Here is a 19,911-nt window from a genome sequence, read left to right as displayed (position 1 = left end):
GTGGGAAGTAAAGTGGGGCAAAAGATCCAATTTTCCCTTCCCTTTTCTGAAGGTTCTGTGTTGGTCGTGTGTTCCCTCAATTTTCTCTACTCCTAGTCTCTTACATGTGGGGCCTTTCTCTTTTGTGAAATAGGCAGAAATAAAATCAGAAATGCTTCAAATCACCTGACGAATCGTAGCCTTGTGTCCGCCGCCTTCCTTGCACGCCACGTACCCTCCACCCCCCGCAAGCCCCACACGCAGTGCCATATCATGCATTTTCCCTATCTCCATCAGAGAAATCACGACTTGTCTTCCTTCGCCTCATTGTCAACATCGAAGCAAACCATACCAGCTTGTCCCATCCTCTCCTCTCCCTCATCCTCACACACTGCTCCTCCGACAAGCTCAAGAGGCGGCCAACCAATGCTGCAAGGCCAGGACACGGCGCTACAACTTGTCTGCACGCTGCTTCAAGGGGAGAGAGAGGCGACGGCAACCACCCATGGTGTTTATGAAACATAATTCGTGTTGCAGAGGCACGCGTCTACGAGCTCCCTAGATTGCTATGTCACCAACGTTTCTGAAATAATTGGTGTTGCGGAAGTGTGGGTGCTACGAGCTCGCCATATTGCAAGTTTGCAACCTCACCGTCGGTTTCGGAAACATCGCTGATGTTGCGGAGACACGAGTCTTGCGGGCTTGTCAAATTGCTACTTTGCTGATGTTTCTGGAACATGGTTGATGTTGCAATGCTGTTTTCGCAAAGGGAGGATGCATGAGGCAAATTGCCACTTAGCTGATGTTTCTGAAATATGGCCAATGTTACAAAGATGTTTCTTTGTGAAGGAAGGATGGGTGAGACGCGGGATACACTGCAGGCCATTTGATCATTGCTGATCTGATGGTCAAGGAGGCGTTGGATAACTTAAAGTTATCACCCGACCCGACGGGTAGCACGACCCAAATAAAATGTTGAGGAAGTAGAAGGTTGGTCTAGGCACCTAACGTGGGTTCTAGCTTCCATTCCGCCGTGCAATTTGTTACTCATTGGGCGCAGAGTTGATGTGTTTTCTTTTTGTGATTTTTGACAACCCGTTACCCTAGTCAGAAATGTTGTCGTTTGAGCAAATTTACTCTGTCAGAATCAAGCCTAGCTAAGAATTTTGAGTTGTATTGGCATATGCGATTGAACTGTTCCTCATGTCTGTAAGCACAGTATCGATTTACTTTAAATCCTGTGTAACACACGGAGACTAATTTGCTATCTACGATTGCAGTGTGCATGGATGGGACGCCGGCCGCTTACCACCTGGACCGGGGCTCCGGGGCAGGGAGCAAGAGCTGGATCGTCAACCTCGAGGTACCTCGCGGGCGCACTTGTACAGTGGTGCATGTATGATCTTGCCTGATCGATGCATTGCATGGTAAGTGCAGGGAGGCGGGTGGTGCAACAACGCGAGGACGTGCAGGTTCCGGACAAGGACCCACCATGGCTCGTCCAACTTCATGGAGCGGCAGATCAGCTTCACCGGCATCATGAGCGCCAGCCCCGCCGAGAATCCTGGTACGGTCCGTCTCAAGTCTCAACTCCAAAACCAAAAAAGGGCACTACATGATCAATCTGCGACGAACGAAATGTATGCCATCGACGTACGACATGTGCATTTTTATCATGCAGATTTCTACAACTGGAACCGGGTGAAGATCCGCTACTGCGACAGCGCCTCCTTTGCCGGCGACACCTTCGACAAGGTGCATATTAGTTCCTTATACGCAACAATGTGTCAGCTCTTCATGCATCGATCCGTGGTGGCATCAATCATCCTATGTTTTGACGCATAATTTTTCTTCTGTAAATATGTTGCAGGCTACTGGGCTCTACTTCCGGGGGCAGAGGATTTGGGAGGAAGCCATCCAGCACCTCCTCTCCATCGGGATGGCGTCGGCCGACCGGGCGCTTCTCACGGGCTGCTCCGCCGGGGGGCTGGCGGCGATACTGCACTGCGACCAGTTCGGCGCCTTCTTCGCCGGCCGAGGCACCACCGTCAAGTGCCTCGCCGACGCAGGCCTCTTCCTCGACGCGTACGGCTAAGTGCTCGACCGTCCCACTAAAGTATATCATTGCCGTCACTATCACCTGGTTGATCGACCGTTTGCGTGCAGCGTGGATGTCTCCGGGGGCCGTAGCTTGAGATCCTACTACGGCGACATTGTGGCCATGCAGGGAGTGGCTCCGCACCTTCCGCCCACCTGCACCGATCACCTCGACGCCACCTCGGTGCGTGCGTGCTTCATTTAGTTAGTTTGCGTGCAAGATAGATCATTCGTGAGTGATTCTCTTCTGTCTCTCAACTGATCCTAGCCACCTTGATGTTTCTTTTGCACGCACGCCCGCAGTGCTTCTTCCCTCAGGATATCATCGACAGCATCAAGACGCCCATCTTCTTGCTCAACGCAGCCTACGACGTCTGGCAGGTAATCAGATATCTGCACTACACATGAATGATGATTTATCTTGGGTAATTGATTTTTGCAATGAGCTAGCAAACGTGACGGAACCTTAATCAGATTGAGGAAAGCCTGGCCCCAAGCAAAGCTGACCCCAGCCGCGCCTGGCGAGCCTGCAAGTTCAACCGCTCGGCTTGCAATGCGTCTCAGATAAACTTCCTGCAAGGTAAAACAACAATTCAACTCGCCACTCCAAACCTAACCGACTGAGAGTAACTAGCACCAAAGCCGTTGCGTTAGAGGCAAAACACAATACTCTTTTCAGTGAAGTGAGGATCTGGACAAGTACCGAGTCCGGAGTAACTAATTTTGTTCACATATGCAGGTTTCAGAGATCAGATGGTAGCATCCGTGAGAGGCTTCTCCAGTTCCAAGAGCAACGGGCTCTTCATAAACTCGTGTTTCGCCCACTGCCAGTCCGAACTGCCGGCCACCTGGAATGGCACCCCTGCCATTCAGAACAAGGTAGTGGAATACATCAAGTCTCACCAGCATTTACACTTTTTTTTTGTGAGGAATTGCATTTACACATTTAACACATCCGTTAACAGTTTATATAAATTTTGTGGTCGTTGCAAATACAGAGGATCGCAAAATCTGTCGGCGATTGGTACTTTGGCCGGGCCGAAGTGAAGGCGATCGATTGCCCATACCCCTGCGACAACACATGCCGCAACATCATATAAGAAGATCTTGCAAGCAAGAGCTGACTCGAGCCTCATGATTAGGATTTAGAAACCGTGGCAAAGTTTTTTTTAGGTTTTCATAGAGACTTCAAAGGCCGGATGCTATGTCTTTATGTATGATGTAATTATGAAGATCTCTTCCGACTAAACTTGTTAAATGTAGCAGAAATAAAAAGAGAAGAGGCTAAGAGAGGGGAAAAAGACCCCCAATTTTTCTCGTGACAAAGACAGCCAACTCTCTATGCCCTCTCCCTAGCTAAACTTAACTCCCCAAAAACGAGGGTATTGGCCTTTTGGGAGGCTTGCACCTAGTCCTTCCCCTAAACTTAACGACTTCTTTGACACATTGCAAAGTGAGATCCATTGTTGCCCTCCGAGGCATGTAAATTGTCTTCAAATATGTTGCATGGAGATTTCCTGCAATTAGAGGAAATCTTTGCAAGACATTGAGGTCGTTGTACGAGCCAGACATCCCAAAGTAAGAATGCTAAATCTATAAATCCTCTTATTCGACTACTTAAAGTATGATGGTTGGATCATGGCAACGTCGGTGAACTGTCGGTACCATGCCGCATGACAATTCTTCCATGTCCAATGCATAAAATTAATTGATCCAAACATCCGATGGAAGCCCCTTTACTCACCTATCACCATAAGCCTCAGAGTGCCTCAAGTAATCAACTTGGAGGAGCTCAATTACAACCAGTGTAAATCTGTTCACACTCTCGATGATGGTATCATAAACCAGGTACCATGAACATCACTACGCCAAGCCAGAAAGCGTCAACTGGACCATGCAATGACGAGGGCGTGAGCCAACGCAATACAACATGAGGTGAATCTTTTCCTCAATGACTACCCACTTGATATGCCTAGGGGTAATGGTGGGCTGCCTAACACATGAACCTTGTGTATGCTTAGGGTTGAAGACGAGGAACATGAAGAAGCAAGGATAGATAGCCAAGACACGGACTCGGAGCAAGGAAAAGGACAAATGGAATATCCCCTGCCTGGCCAGAGCGACCCTAGACGCATCACAGGCCCTTGGCCGGACCGTCAGGCGCTAGTATTTGTAGCCATAGAGCCTGCGGCCAGATCATCCGAGGAAAATTGTCGGATCATACAGGGCACAGACTGAATGACCCCAGACAAGCCACCAGACCGTCGACACTAGGAGCGACCACACACTATGGACTAAAGGTCCATCAAAGCTTAGCCCCAAATCGTTTGGGCTAGACAACCAAATTGTTCGGGCAGCTGCATGAGTGCGGATTTGGGCCAAGGCATGTGTAGGAAACCGGACGTAGCATGTTTAATGTTTGTTGTTGCTGGATTTGTTTATCCTCGTTTTTCTTCCTCTCATTTGCCTCTCTCTCCTTCAATTTGTGAAGATCAGGCAACCTGAGGTCGACCAGACGCATTGTTTGGTATAGGAGCAGAGGTTGCCTCAGATTGGTTGTATCACCCTTCTCGTCCCCTATCTTGCTAGCTTTCTTTTGGATTTTTATAACAAAATTTGAAAATCATCTGAGCCATGAGAACTAGGCTGTAGCCAAGTGGCAAAGGGAGTTAATTTCTGATTCCTCACTCGGGTGAGCTTCTTCTATAAAAACATGTCATGAATGGATCTCATTTAAAAGAAGAAGAAAAAGGTAAAGTGTCAATAAAGGTATCCATTCTGTCAAAAAACTTCTCCTTGCCGAAAGTACCATTCTACACCCAGGAGCAAATGCTCCTGGTGTGAACAGTGAAATCAAAAAAATACAAAAAATTCTGAAATTTTTTGGTGACATACTTTCACGAATGTTTCTTGTGCATGAAAATTTTCATCATGAAATCACATTCGTGGAAGTCATGCCAAAAAAACAAAATCAAAGCTCCAAAATGCTTTTGTAAGTAACATTCTTAGAGCATCGATTTTGTTTTTTTACCACACCTTCGACCAATGTGATTTCGCGATGAAATTTTACGTGCACAACAAACATTTGTACAAGTATGCCAAAAAAAATCAAAATTTTTTGGCTTTTTTTTATTTTACTGTTCTCCACGTCCTCTCCTTGCCCGTTTCTTTGTGAGCCATGCTACCCCTCTTGTAGAAACTTCAAACCTACCGAGATTAGTTCACCAACCATTTCTGTTACGAACCTAAAATCTGGTTCAAAATATGAAATGAATAAAACCCGGTTCAAAGTGTCACAAGGTCATAATATCTAGTTCAAAGTGAAATTAGACAACATAATTATAAAACCTTCAATCTTTTATAATGTGAAAATGCTTCTAAATGAATCTGCACATATCCTAGCTATTATATAATAAAGTATTATTATTACTACGCTTGAACTGCGACCGTTTTCCCAAAGAAAACCGCTTTTCCAAAGAAAAAAAACCCGGAGGGGTACTAAGCTCTAGCATGTGGATGTAGTTATAATTGCGCAGTTATAAAACCTATAGCCAAGAGGCTGTAGATTTCAAAAATAGAGGTGCACTTATATTACAAATTTACAAGAGGCTGCTAGCCTTTGAGCGAACAAAATACTTGACATCTTTCAACCAAACAAAGGACGAATCTAGATATCTACGTCAAGACTAAAAAGGACCAAGATGCTCACTTTGTTCAGGGCTCCAGCCCTTCTCAATCTGTAACGAGCTGCTCAATCTTCACAGTTGACTCAGGAGGGTTCTGCTCAGCCCACACAGCTGCATCCTGGTACCCAAGCTCGTACAATTTATCGAGAACTTCATCTTCAGCAGGTTCCAGAGCCCAGTTAAACAGCTGGAATTCGTTCAAGAGCACCGAGGGTAAGTTATAGAACAAAACCATGGATAGTTGCAAGAACTGGTACATGCGAATTTCTGCTACCTGTCGTGGAGTAGCTCTGTTCTCCGGATTGCAGTCTGGACTAATACCAATCCCTTGCAGTCCTAGTCTGCCAGCTGGGAAAGCACAGATTCGAACCTAAATTAACAGCCATACCAGTCAGTGATGAGCATTGTGTTAAACCAAAATGTGGTCTGAGTACTACAGTAGACTGGTTCTACCAGTGGACAGTGAATGGTGCTGAAAAGTGAAAACAGAGTAACAGAGTGTACAAACAAAAGCCTCAGCTCGCAAGTGAGGACGAATATCAGGCAAACTTATGCCCGTGCTCTCGTATGAAGGAGAAGTGCTTGTGTGGAAGGCACAAAATAAAGATAGTATTTCAGTTAAGTATGGTCATGAGTATAAAAGAGTATAAACAAGTGTATTTGAGAAAAATATGCAAAGAACAACATTGTGAGGCAAACACATGTAGAAACATCCTTTCAATGGCAGATCATCAAACAGAAGGAGAGATGTCTTCATTGTTGGGAGAAAGGAAGAAAATTCCTCCCAGAAGAAATAAATGAAAGACAAGGCTCCAGATAATTGTGTATCTAAAAGTACCCTAAATTCCAAAAATATACTCCCTCCGCCCATAATATAAGAGCGTTTTTTACACTAGTGTAGTGTCAAAAACGCTCTTATATTATGGGATGGAGGGAGTAGCATGCAAGACACTAATAATGCTTATGATCAGAATAATGTTGCAGGAACAGCAAAAGGAAGTTGTAGATATACTGTTTCAGAAGCAGAAGTAGGTGGCATAAACAATGTAAGCCCCCCATCAACGCACAGCCTGTTACGGAATAAAGTCGCAGGCCTGGGGGCTAAGTATCTGAAATAAGAACACAAAGAAATCGTCTTCTCATTAAGCAAAATATAAGAACACAAATGCAGTGTTAGGAAAGGTTAGCATGAGTCTCACCCAGGAATAAACGAAGATGTAATAATTGCATTAATCACGTCTTCCTTGGAGTCAAACTGGTCGACCAGTAAGCCCCTAGGCCTCCAGGACAACTGAGTAATAGCAACTGTATGAGAAGAACATCAGTTTTCTGAAAATGACCAAGCTAAGTTGCCAGAGATAAAAATAGCAGAAAATGCACATAGACAACATGAAGATACAACACTTGTATAGTATAAAGCTTACCACGGATCCTTCCGTTGCACCTGATATGCAGATCATCTGGGAGAAACTTTTCTAGAACATCCTTGAGTACAGCCTGCACAAGGGCACAGGATTACATGGTGAAAACCTGTAAAAGTTCACCAGCTAATACAAGTAAGAACTAGTGCTTGGACATAATATCTTTGATCTTCAGCTTATTTATTTAAGGGCGTATAACAAGATGGCAGGTTATTCATCACCCTTTTATGCCACTACTTTGTTTGTAAATGAAAACATGAACTTAATCTTGAGTAAGTACAGCAAACACCAAACAAACCAAAATTTGAAAAATGAGATAATCTATAATACTACAACAAATTCCCAACTCAGTTGGAAAATTAGTCATAAATAAACCATGACTCGCATAGTTTTACCTATAATTTACATGTTCAGGTACTTGAGTCAAGAGTTGGCATCTGGCACCCAATGATATATGACAAATATAACTTGACGAGCTAAATTTTCATAGCTCAGTAGGTTTTGAATTTTTTAAATAGATTAATTTTACAGAACCAAGAGCTCAAGGATTAAAGCAGTGTATGCATACATAGTAAACAAACAGACGCTCCACATCGTTTCTGTCACAGTCCATTTTAGTCACCAAAATTCATGATAACTCATGTCTCATGGTCATGCACTGCTGATGCTACTGATCCAGTTTTGCAGCATCTTAATCTTTTTAATAATTAATTCATAATGTTGCACTTCAACAGATAAACACCACAAAACAGAACAATGCAAGGGTTCTAACTCATAAAGAAAACACAACACAACAATTTAGAGGAAAATACTTCACTTCGAGCATTTTTTCCAGGTCATTTGCTCCCTTACCTTACCATAATTTATCCATACAGCACTCAGTATACTTAAAACATATACTCCCTTCGTTCCAAAATAAGTGTCGAAGAACAGAGGGAGTACTTTACAAAAATAAACAAAAGACATACCCCAAGGCGAAAGGCAGTCCCTTTACTCCGGCAGTCTTCAGCTAGAATCTTGGTCACCTGAAGAGCCTCTTGCATTGTGTTCCCGGATGCAATCACTGCACAGATTATGGCACCAGCTGATGAGCCAGCTAACGGAGTTCTTTCCTAATGCATATGCCAAAAAGGGAAAAGAATAGTCTATAAGAAGGTTTCTACAATAGATGAATATATAAGTTTGGATCACACATAAGTGATGAACGCGCACGTATACTAGTTCCCATGCATAACCACGGCATGCCCTGCCACCACCTAGTACAAAGTAGCATGAGATCAAGACACAACCAAGCTACATGTATTTTAACCCAAAAGGCGCTCAATTGCTTGTAGGCACCAGGCACAACAATGGCTGAAATCACTATTTGTCCGAGCTATACAGTACAGAAAGTATGGATGCACATGAGGATATGGCGATGAGGTGGGGGATAAAGATGCGTACTGTGATGTAGCCTTTGTCGAGGAGGCACTGCGCGACGCCGAGGTGGTAGGGGAAGAGAAGCCCGGCGGCTGAGAAGCTGAACCCGGGGCTCGCTGTCGCCACCTCCCTCCGCTGCCGCTCCGCCTCCACGTCCTCCGGGCGCTGCTCCCACAACACCCCCTCGCTCCGCTCCACCTCCTCCACCGGCGCCGTCCCTCTCCCCGCGCGGATGAACAGCGCACTCAGACCCAAGAACAGCTCCCCCGTTCTCACCGCAATCGACTTCTTCTCGCTCTCGGCCTGCGGAGGCGGCGGCGGCGGCGGCTCGGGGTCGCGGCGCGCGGCGGCGCGGGCGAGTAGGAGGCGGAAGCGCGACGCTCGTGCGGAGGCGGAAGCCGGGGGCGGAGGGGGAGCGGTGTGGGACGGCGAGGGTTTGGGCGGGAGGCCGGAGGCGGAGGAGGAGAAGGCGAGGAGGGAGGCCATGAGGTCTCGTCGGCGGCCGACGAGAAGGCCGCGTGCGCTCGCCCGAAGCATACGGTGCTGCGTAAGCTCGGATTCTTCTATGTCGTCGTTTTGTGCGTGGATATCACAAATTTTCTTTAGATTAGAAAATAAGTATGAGATTTGTTGTCTTTTGACGCACGTAATAGCTCAGTGAAATTCAGAAAACACGGATATTATGATGTTCTTGCGGCATGAAGGAGTAGATTTTATTTTATGGCACGCGGTAGATTAATCCGAGTTTTATGCCACACGCGGCTGCCAGTTGGTTTTCTCTTCAGATACGACCAAACTTTATATTTTTTAGCAAAAAGACCAAAATTTATCTATAACGATATCTATACCCATTATTAAAGGGAATATGTATTTTTGGTTTGGTTTAGTCCTTTTCGTTTGATTTGAGTGCACGCGGGCAGGTACTTCTATATTGATGGGCCTTTTATGGGTTTTCATAGAGACAGTGAAAAATAATTGGATCAAAATAAATCAATATTGGAAGAATTAAACATAGAACCTTTTGTCTAGATTGTCGATGTAACAACCAACAACCTATACGCCATTCACATTTACTAATCTCAACTCACTCTAAATATACGAATGGCAATCCTCATGTTTAAGGCAAGCTAATTAAGCAAATGAGCTAATTAAAGGAAGAATTGTGGGCTTAAATAAAATATTTAAAAGGATGTGACTAATTAAAAAAAGAGTTATTGGTAAACCGGTGGAATAATTAAATGAAATATTACGATCTTAATAAGTAGAATATTCAAGTAGATGAGGCTAATTAAAGGAAGATGAGGCTAATTAAAGAAAGGACTTGAGATAAAAAATGTAGGATAATTAAAAGGAAGGATTAGTAGGCTTCAATGTGTTGAGGCTACTAATTAAAAAAGGAAGGATTTGATTTCCAACTAAAACGGGCGAGGACATCATGGAATTAAAGGAAGGATTATACTTAAACAGAATTAATGAAAGATTATGCCCGGCAAATAAAATGTAACATGGCTAAATTGCATCGTATTTTTTATGTTTATTTTATAGAAGAATGCTGCGTTGCAGCATGTTCTTCATAGTGAATCTGATGTTGTGAAACATTATGCTTGCACAAAATATCATATTTTTTTCCGTTGCAACGCACGGGCATATGTGCTAGTATTAATTAAAGACCATAAATAGTGAGACATAATTTGGGTCATGTGATTGTTTAAACCATACATGACGACCAGGTTGTTAAGCCTCGCTCTTATTAAGAGTATCTATAGCCGGGGCGGGCTAACTTGGCCTCCCAAATCTTCGCGGGCGTGTTTTGAGCCCCTATTTGTCATGAACACAACCATGTCCTCCAAGGTAAGTGATTAAGATTACTCTTTGTAAAGGTTTCTCTCATCTTCTTAGATTATGAGTGCGCCACGTGTTGTAACTTGGGAGTTTTCTCTTTTTTATAGACTCATTTATTCAAAATTTTGTCTCTTAAATCGTGCGTCCAAATTTCGAATCGTTTTCATCGTTGGATTTCTCTTGCCGATATCTTCAAAATTAGATCACAGGTTGATAGATTTCAACAAACATTTTTTAGGAAAAAAAACTGAACCAGAAGCATTTTTTTCTTTTTTCGAAGAGGCACGACTGTGTCTCTTGCGAAGGCAAATTCGTGCCTCCACAAGAAGTGAATATGTGTCTCTCGCGGAAGGAAAAAACATATTTTTTTTTCTTTTTTCGAGAGGCATGAATGTAATTCCCGCAGAAGGAAATCCGTGCCTCCACGAGAAGTAAATCCATGCCTCTCAGGGAAGGAAGAAATAGAAAACATGACTTTTTTCCTTTTCTGAGAGGCACGACTATGCTTCCCGCGGAAGCAAATCCGCGCCTACACGAGAAGTAAATCCACGCCTCTTGTGAAAGAAAAAAACACATTTTTTTTGCTTTCCCAAGAGGCACAACTATGGCCCAGTTTTTTTGCCAGAATCTGGAGATTCTCCCAGAATCCAACCCCAACCCAACTTCTCCCAGAATTTTTGAGCCTCCCAGAATCTAATTAGGGTCTAATTAGACAGGATTGTAAAACAAATGGGGGTCAAAGATTCTGGGAGAAGCTGGGTAGGGGTCAGATTCTGGGAGAATCCCCAGATTCTGGCAAAAGAACTGGGCCTATGTCTCTTGTGAAAGCAAATCCATGCTTACACGAGAAGTAAATTTATGCCTCTTACGGAAAGGAAAACATGTTTTTTCGCGCAATTTTTTCTTCCAAAATCTAAGAAAACCCGAGGGAAACCAAAAGGTAAAAAAACCGAATAAACATCTAAAAGCCGAAAACGCGTACAGAAAAATAAAAAACAAAATTCGGAGAAAGCACCCAGAGTGTGGCGACGGCTGAGAGTGCGCCAAATGGCATATGCTCCCAGCCCATCCAAAGTGACCCTTGCGGGGGCTTCCGAAGGAGTACTCACTGATTAGTTGCTCCCTCCACTTTCCACTTTATATGTCTGACATGCATTTGATCGTGCAGGATTGAAGAGAGAGAGAGAAACAAAAAATAATAAGGAAAACATTTGTATTCAACCAGATGAAAACAGCGCACGCATGTTGCTCGAGAGGTTTCCCCTGGGCCATCGATCGCTTCCCTCTCGAGCCTGATCTATTCGCACGATCTCTCTCCTCCGCGCGACTTCCTCACTCCTGTTTTCCCGCTTCCCTATCTCTGGCTCCCATGACGACTCAGTTCAGCCGCTCACACTGTTGCGGCCCAGGAGGAGCAACGCCGCCCACAATCCGCTGCAATCTGCCACGCGCCCCGCTGTGATGTTGCAACCCCGTGGGGCGACACGTGACGTACTCCTGCAATGCAACATGTAGGGGACGGGCAGGCGTTGCCGACGATGCGATGTGTCGCTCACCGACTCCCGTCGATGCTGCAGCACAACAACTAGACCACGGCCATGGGTCATATGTTGCATTGGAGGTTCACCGGAGCCGTCAATGCTGCATTGGAGTCCTGTCGAAGTTGCATTGGAGCTTCATTGGATGCGTCGGTGCTGCATTTGAGCTTTGCCGGAGTTGCATTGGAGTTTTCACCGGAGCCGTCAGTGCTTTGTTGGAGCTCCGCCGGTGCTGCATACGCTGGCGACAATGTCGACGTCTGCTGCATCATCATCGGTGTTGTGATGCAGCATCGTCGGGGCCGTAGATGTGTTACGATGGAGGACATACAAGGTCGAGAGGGGTCCCCATGGATGTCTGGCAAGAGGAGGAAGACGAGTTGTGAAGCATATGATCGAAAGGCCTCGTGCGCCTAATCGGATGGCTCCCGAGGAGGATTTTTTTGCAAACATCATCCATATGATTTGTAGCAACGACCAAAAAAATAAAAGAAAAGGAAAGATGGACCAGGCCAAATCCTATATGGCACATTGACTGGACACGCCTAGGCATCCCATATCCTTCCCATATATAGGGGGGGTATCAGGGTTCGCGGAATGCCCGCCTAGACCGTTTGGGGAGAATTTGAGGGGACCAGTTGTAGTTGTTCTAAGCCTCTCAAGTCTCAAGGTAGGAGTACTACATACTGGACCTACCTAGAAAGAAGAAAAGAAAAAAAAATACCTCCACCCCACCCATGTCGCTCACATATGGGCACCTAAAAAAGAAAAATGAAAATTTTGAAATTGATTTAGTGATCCATGGCTAATGCATAGGATGCACCTAGCAACGGCACACCGGCTATTTGAATGTCGTCGACCAATACACATGGCGGAGCAGCGAGGGAACATGCTAGGGGAATGTGTGTGAGGTGCGAGAACTCACACAGATGCTACCGCGGAGCGGGATGCATGTGCAAGGCCTCGGGGTTGCCGGAATCGAGTTAGGGTCGAGCTCTAGTGGCGGTTGGCGGGCGTCGATAAGTGCGGCGGGGACATAGGGTATTAGAGGGAGAGATGGAAGAGGGGCGCTAGATCCACGAGCTTACCAGAAACACATAGGCAGGGGCGGTAGAGCCAGAGGAGCAAGGGAGTGGAAGAATGGCGGGGAGCGACAGACTCTGGACGCCACTCGTGACTCCTTGTTGCCCACCTGCGAATGAGCCATACCGAGCATGTCCACCTTCGTTGGGCATCTCTTCTATCATCCAATAAGGACGATGCCACCTGCCTCGATGTCCGTCTTCCCGAGCCTTCCGGCTAGTTAGTTTTTTCAAGTAATGGTCAGATTTCTTCTCTCTGACCCCTCTCTCTGCATATAAATATATCCCATAACCCTTGAGTTGATTGCATGTTTTGGAGAGACTTAGAAACATCTTTCATAGCAGAACTTTGAGAGATTGAAGGCCATGCTCCTCCCTTTCTTGAACCCATTGCCTTTGTGCTCTATCTCATCGCTTCAATCTATCTTTGTTGTGAGAGTGATCTTATGTGTTCTTGAGAGAGTCAATTGAAGATCTTTTGAGAAGTTCATCCAAGTGATTTTGCTTAGTTTGTTACTCTTTGAGGGCGTGGACCTCCTAGATGGTTATGAGTCATTTGAGAGCCTTCAACATGTGAAGGAATGAAAAGTTTGAATAAGTTACAGTAATTGCCTTCTTCGTGGAAGATCAACCCCGGGTGAGGCGTTGACCTTAGTGGTATTAAGCCATGGTGGAATAGATCGGAATGCATTTTGTGGGCTCTTTGTGGTCTACATTGTCAAGACATTTGTGGTGTTAGGACTTTGTGTCTCAACCCTCGCCAACAAGGAGTGGGATAATGCTAACCATTTTTTCTTGAATATGCACGAGTGTGCATATCATATATTAAAGAAGAAAGGTAAAGAAAGGCTCCACCAAAAGTTACATTTACATGTGTGTGCGGCTTTTAGCGTGCACCCACTCCACTCAGCTACAAGTAACCTACTCCTCCCTCATAGCCCACCTATACAAACTACCTTGGAAACTCCCCAAGTCCCTCTTGATTAGCGCTGCCGTAGCCCACACTTTGGCCTCAGACTTCACCTTCTAGATGAGCCTCTCGATCGATGGGGAATCGCCGTCGAAAACAATGGCATTTCAATGCTTCCAGAGCTCCCACGTTACGAGTATCATTACTGTACGTAGGTCCTTGATCCTCGTTTCACCATCCGCGCTTCTGCTGCAAAGCCAGTCCCCAAGCTTGTCCTCCTGGCTTGGTTTCCAGTTTGCTCTGCCAAGAGCCTCTCCTATGCGCGTCCAAGCTATTCTGGCGAACACGCACATGAGCAAAATGTGGTTTATCGTTTCTTCTTCTTGATCACAAAACGGGCACATGTCCTGGTGCGGCAAACCCCTCCTTGCTAGCCGGTCCGAGGTCCAACACCAATTTCTGAGGGCCAACCACGCAAAGAAGCGACATTCCAACGGCGCCCGAGATTTCCAAGTCAGCTTTGATGTGGACACCACCTCACGTCCCCAAAACCTGCTCGCATATGCCGAGCTCACGGTGAACTGGCCATGCGCCTCCCAGGACCAAGAGACCACATCCTGCTCCTCAACACGCGGCTCCCAAGCTTGTACTCTCGACCATAGATCCAGGAACTGCCGCATCGTGGCCTCGTCCATGTCCGACCCAACATGCTATGCCCAATCTCCACTAGCTGCTACCTGACCCATCATCGCTCCTTGCCTGATTCTTGGTGGGATCCTTTTGTACACTGCCGGTGCCAGCTCCTGCACCCTCATGCCATCCAGCCATCTATCCTCCCAGAACAAGGTAGTCCTCCCATCTCTAGCCTCGACTCTAGTTGCTGCCCTGAATAGTTGCATGGACTCCTTAGGCACTTTTATAGTGAATTCGCTCCACGGTCTGTTACCATCCACCCGTTTCAGCCACGACCACCTCGCTTGCATTGCCACATTCAACCACTGTAAGTTAGGGATCCCCATACCTCCTGCCCACTTAGGGGCACACACCGCTTCCCAGGCCACCGTGCAATTGCCTCCATTTGCCTCGGCCCTCTTGCACCACAGAAATCCCCTGCATACTTTGTTCATGGCCGCAATAGTCTTCATCGGCAGGTCCAGTGCCATCATCGCGTGATAATGCTAACCATTGGAACGTCAGAAAAACGTCGATGTGTTAGCAGTGCTTGCAATCTCGGGCGCCGTTGGAACATCGATGTGTTAGCAGTGCTTGCAATCTCTTTTCCCTAACTCTTACATCCTTGTAAGTTACCTTATGCATCTGTGCTTTGTTCTAGACTTTCACGTGTATGTGTTTTTAAGGTTCCAAATAGGAAAGGCCATACCTTTTCAAAATAGAATTTAGAGTAGACAATTTTTATAGAGAAAGGCGTTTTGGAGGCTGAGCTCCATGGAGGCCTTTATTATTGAAAAATTCAAATTCAAACTTTTATGGTCCAAAATTTTTGAAAAAAATATGCGTGTACGTAGTGATGTAACCCACATGTGTGTAAAAATTCATGACGAAATACCTTGAGTTGCAACCTGTACAAAAAATACAAATTCATGGACTGGGAGAATGAATAGTATCATATGTTAAATAGCCCTAGATTTGTGTTTTTTGCGCAGCCCTCATTTCAATGTATTTTGAACCGAAAATTTACACACATGCGGGTTACGCCTTCATGTATAGCTGTATTTCTTTTCAGAATATTTTGAAATATAAAAATATAAATTTTGATGAAATTTCAAATTTGTATTTGGAGGCCTCACTGGAGGCCGAGCTTCAAAAGGGATTTCCTTTTTTATAGGACTATTCAAACCCCCACCAAGTCCATATAACCAGGTCCTACACAAGCACTCGGGACCATCCGTGTAGCTTGCTACATGCAAATTTGCATCCAGGCTAGGGTTGAAATTCGAGCCGAGTCGAGCTAGCTCGGCTCAACTCGCTAGAGCTCGTTTTGTTAACGAGCTAGCTCGACTCGACTCGTTACTATAACGAGCTCAAACCCAGGATTGACTCGACTCGTATAACTCGCGAGCTGGCTCGTTTAGCTTGTTAAGCTCGTTAAATATATGAACATAAAACCCTCAAATATGATAAAAAAATTATTATGTATATATTAAACATATATATCACTAAACAATTATAATTTTCTTGTAACACATGAGTCTCCTGGGCGGCTGGGCCTTGTGTTGTGCGCCTGGGACGCGGGATGCTGAGTTGCTGATATTTTTTTCCCCGGATTTGGAGTAGCTGATCTTTTATACCGAGCCTAACGAGTTACACGAGTACTCGAGAGATTGGCTCATTTAACTTGGTCTATAAACGATCTTAAACTAAAGCTCGACTCGATCGTGCCATTTCCCCTTCGAAAGTCATTTTAGAAGGAAACTATATAAGTTGTATCCCTCCTAAGATGTAGTGGGAGACATGACATATACAACAAAATTTCCATAGAAAACCTCTCATGCCTTTCCCCTTGTGGGACCAAGGCTTTCCCATGTGGAGATGAATATGTCCTTCCCTTTTGCCACTTATCCAAGTCCTCCATCGATGGACCTGCTACAAGACAAACCTCTGTCCCATCCCTAATTTATTTGGGAATTACTCCCTTCGTTCGGAATTACTTGTCACAAAAATGGATGTATCTACAACTAAAATACGTCTAGATACATTTATTTCTTGGACGAGTAATACCGAACGGAGGGAGTATAAGACTACGGTGAAAGGGTTAGGGTGGGTTAACTCCAAAAAAGGTTTTTCGAGGTACTCACTCCGTCCAGAAATACTTGTCGAAGAAATGGATGAAAATGGGTGTATCTATAACTAAATTACGTTTAGATACATACGACAAGTATTTTCGAACGGAGGGAGTATTTTTTTTTATTAGGGTGGGTTAACTAAAAAAAAGTTTTTTCAAGGTCGCCGGCGTGCTGCTCTTCCGGCGCTCTCCATACTCTCCTTGCTCACCCACGGCGGTGCCTCCCCCGACTGGACCTTGGTAGCAGCGACTCCGGCTCCGGCGACCTGCACAGAGCCGCATGAGTGCAGCGACCGGAGTAGGACCGCCCATCCCAAGCAGCGACCCCTCCCGACGATGGAGTGATGGACTCCACAGGACCCTGGTCGATGCACTCCACGGGGTCGCGTCATTACCAATGCCAGCGCGGTGACCACGAGCGGCAACATGTTCGGGCGCCACCAGCTGTCTTCTCAAGTGGGTCTCCCGTTCCTGTTCGGCCTCCCGTTTCTACTCGGATTACAAGTGAGGTCTCCCGTTCCTATTCGGTTCGGCCTCGGTTGGTTCACCAAGCGCCTATAAGTGCAACCGGGAGCAGCCTGCCGTCGCTGTGTGCCTCGTACCAGATCAGATCCAAGCCAAAAGAAAGTTAGTGAAGACCCACCGCCGATGGAGACCGAGATTGTGGTCAGAAATTTGCCGGAGCTGCCGCGGGACGTATTGATGGATATCTTTGCCCTCCTGGAGATCCCAGACCTCATGCGTGCGGCCTCCGTCTGCTCCTCCTGGCGGTCTGTCTATACCAGCCTAGGCAGCGAGCTTCAGCTGTACAAACGGCCCCAGACGCCTTGCCTCCTCTACACCTCCGAATCTGCGGCTGACAACGTAGCTTGTCTCTACAGCCTCGCGGAAAAGCGGGTCTACAATCTGACTCTTCCGGATCCACCCATCCGCAGCAGGTATCTGATTGGGTCCTCACACGGCTGGCTGATCACTGCCGACGAGAAGTCCGAGCTACACCTTCTCAACCCGATCACCTGTCAACAGATTGCTCTCCCGTCAGTGATCACCAACGAGAGGGTGAAGCCGGTCTTCGACGACGCAGGCACAATTAAGGAGTACGAGTGGTGGGAGCCGAAGCACGACATTGAGCTAGACTGTGAAGTGGATGGTCACCATAAGTCAACCCATGCTCTCGACAAGCTTCGTGACTTGTTCTACATCAGGGCACGCATATTTCCTGACCCGTCCACAGAAAGCTACATTGTGGTTCTCACCCACAGTGAATCACGACAGCTTTCGTTTGCGAGGGTAGGAGATTGTAAGTGGACGTTGCTGCCGGTGGGTTATGACTATCAAGATTGCATCTACATGGATGGCCTATTGTATGCCTTCACGAGCTTTGGACAGATCGATACTTTTGATCTCAACAGTCCTACCATTACAAGGAATAGAATTATAGGGGACATGAAGACTTATACTCAAGGGCGGCTGTATGTTCTCCAGGCTCCATCCGGTGATCTGCTGCAAGTTCACAGGAATTTGGAAATCCAAGATACTGATGATGATGATGAGGAGTTCATATTTGTGACTAACAACATATTGTTATATAAGGTTGACATGGCAGCAAAAGACCTTGTGTTAGTAAACGACTTGCATGATCAAGTGCTATTTCTTGGGTGTAACCAGTCGCAATACCTTAGCGCTGAAGAATTCTCTCAGCTGAAGCCAAATTGTGTCTACTTCACTGATGATGATACATGTGCTTCGGAAGATAAGAATTGCTGCCGGGATATAGGTGTTTTAAACTTGGAAAACAACAAAAGGGAAGAAATTCTACCACAGCTTTGGTGTAGCTGGCCAAATCCCATATGGGTAACACCGAGTCTTGCAAGGATGAACTGGGGTTGTACAAATAAATGACTTATTATAGTTATGTAGCCCGCTTCTAGGATGTTATTAAAAATGGTCCAGTAGGGTCGTGTTGACTGAGATTACCAATTTTGTGGGCAGAAGCTACAATAACGGAGGCATGTTCTGTTTATCTGGCTTGCTAACGTTGCTATATTTAAACGTCTTCCTTTTTATGAATTGTCTAGCATGTTTTGTTTTGGGTCCGGATAACTGCCACACGTCCGGTGTGTGGGGGGTTGTGCCGCACGTCTCGTGCGGCATGAACAGCAACCAGCCCGCACGATCACGTCCGCGTGCACAACGGCACGGCCCGCACTTCTGGTGTGTGGCAACCCCGCCCGGACGTGCGGGCCAGAGCACCCAGCAGCCCGCACGATCCAGCCGTCCCGGCCTCTTCTCCCACCTCCCGAATCCCGACTGCTGCCCATATTCTCCCACCTCCCGATCCCCTACCTCCATCGCCGGCCTTCTCTGGTTGCCATGGCAACCAGATCAGATCCGTAGGGCATTCCCACCTGAAACCACACCCTCACCCTCCCCCCACCCCCTCCCCCCCACCTCCAATCCAACAACGCCCTCCAAAGAAGAGCAGCTAAAAAACAGGTAATCTCCCGATCTAACTACTGTTTCTCATCCTTCTACCTGGCGCAAAGTACAAAAATTACCGACGAGGTTGGCAACTAGATCCATCCTACATGGGTTGTGTGTCTTCGCAGTTACCAAGCAGAGCACACTAGATCTGCCATGTACTGTGTTAAAGATAACCGTAAGTTCTTTGTAGATTGATGCACGAAGTTGGTAAATGGATGGATGTGTAGAAATCCATAAAAACATAGAGAAATTTGAGAAACTTGAAATAATACAGGGTGTCAAAAATAATTGCCACTAGTGTCTAACGTCAGTTGCCACCTATCATTGTCGTCAACTGTCACCATGTCAGCTTATAGCTTGCCATCCTATTGTAGTGGTTGATGCCATCGAATCGAACGGTTAGCTCACACTCATATTTTAGAAAAAGATAGTGGATGTACATGTCCTACTAGCCATGATATGCTGGTTACCTACGCATTGGAAATGTGATAACACTGGCGTGTTAACTTCTACATGCAAGCATCACAAGGATACATTTTTTATGGATTGGTAACACGTTCTTGTTCATGCAGTGATTGATAGCACGGTGGCAGAAAACGAGACGCGGGAAAGAATGAGTCATGAAGATGGCACTGATCTTTTCGGTTCTC

General features: G+C 46.0%; 3 protein-coding genes across 4 annotated transcripts in view; 2 read left to right on the top strand and 1 right to left on the bottom strand.

The window, feature by feature from the left end:
* LOC123041673 (pectin acetylesterase 3) overlaps positions 1 to 3,400 on the top strand; it is a 4,875-nt gene extending 1,475 nt beyond the window's left edge. For both annotated transcript variants that reach the window (XM_044464256.1, XM_044464257.1), the window contains 9 exons: positions 1,260 to 1,342; positions 1,417 to 1,546; positions 1,661 to 1,734; positions 1,850 to 2,064; positions 2,146 to 2,260; positions 2,380 to 2,457; positions 2,551 to 2,656; positions 2,816 to 2,955; positions 3,075 to 3,400. In XM_044464256.1, coding sequence (XP_044320191.1) covers positions 1,260 to 1,342; positions 1,417 to 1,546; positions 1,661 to 1,734; positions 1,850 to 2,064; positions 2,146 to 2,260; positions 2,380 to 2,457; positions 2,551 to 2,656; positions 2,816 to 2,955; positions 3,075 to 3,176 — 1,043 coding nt within the window. In that variant the 3' untranslated portion in view covers positions 3,177 to 3,400. The remainder of the gene's footprint in view (positions 1 to 1,259; positions 1,343 to 1,416; positions 1,547 to 1,660; positions 1,735 to 1,849; positions 2,065 to 2,145; positions 2,261 to 2,379; positions 2,458 to 2,550; positions 2,657 to 2,815; positions 2,956 to 3,074) is intronic.
* Positions 3,401 to 5,589: 2,189 nt separating this feature from the next.
* LOC123046075 (patatin-like phospholipase domain-containing protein 4) lies at positions 5,590 to 9,197 on the bottom strand. The gene is made up of 7 exons (XM_044469362.1): positions 8,627 to 9,197; positions 8,152 to 8,295; positions 7,187 to 7,259; positions 6,962 to 7,067; positions 6,775 to 6,871; positions 6,037 to 6,132; positions 5,590 to 5,949 (listed from the first exon to the last, which is right to left on the bottom strand). The coding sequence occupies exons 1-7, from the start codon at positions 9,137 to 9,139 to the stop codon at positions 5,809 to 5,811; spliced, it is 1,170 nt and encodes a 389-aa protein (XP_044325297.1). The 5' UTR covers positions 9,140 to 9,197; the 3' UTR covers positions 5,590 to 5,808.
* Positions 9,198 to 17,383: 8,186 nt separating this feature from the next.
* Positions 17,384 to 18,843, top strand: LOC123041672 (F-box protein At5g25290). The gene has a single exon (XM_044464255.1). The coding sequence runs from the start codon at positions 17,426 to 17,428 to the stop codon at positions 18,677 to 18,679; it is 1,254 nt and encodes a 417-aa protein (XP_044320190.1). The 5' UTR covers positions 17,384 to 17,425; the 3' UTR covers positions 18,680 to 18,843.
* The last annotated feature ends 1,068 nt before the right edge of the window (positions 18,844 to 19,911 follow it).

This window comes from Triticum aestivum, chromosome 2B, assembly GCF_018294505.1.
Source record: "Triticum aestivum cultivar Chinese Spring chromosome 2B, IWGSC CS RefSeq v2.1, whole genome shotgun sequence".
In the NCBI taxonomy this organism is placed as follows: domain Eukaryota; kingdom Viridiplantae; phylum Streptophyta; class Magnoliopsida; order Poales; family Poaceae; genus Triticum; species Triticum aestivum.
Note: the sequence above shows the minus strand (reverse complement) of the source record. Positions and strands in the feature narration are given on the sequence as shown.

Bases quoted from the DNA above. Each gene is read 5' to 3' on its own strand.
- LOC123041672 (XM_044464255.1), top strand. From the start codon at position 17,426: ATGGAGACCGAGATTGTGGTCAGAAATTTGCCGGAGCTGCCGCGGGAC.
- LOC123046075 (XM_044469362.1), bottom strand. From the start codon at position 9,139: ATGCTTCGGGCGAGCGCACGCGGCCTTCTCGTCGGCCGCCGACGAGAC. The intron at 8,296-8,626 runs GTACGCATCTTT...CATATGCATTAG, and splicing joins TCGACAAAGGCTACATCACA to GAAAGAACTCCGTTAGCTGG. The intron at 6,133-6,774 runs GTATATCTACAA...CTGTTAATTTAG, and splicing joins CTACTTCTGCTTCTGAAACA to GTTCGAATCTGTGCTTTCCC.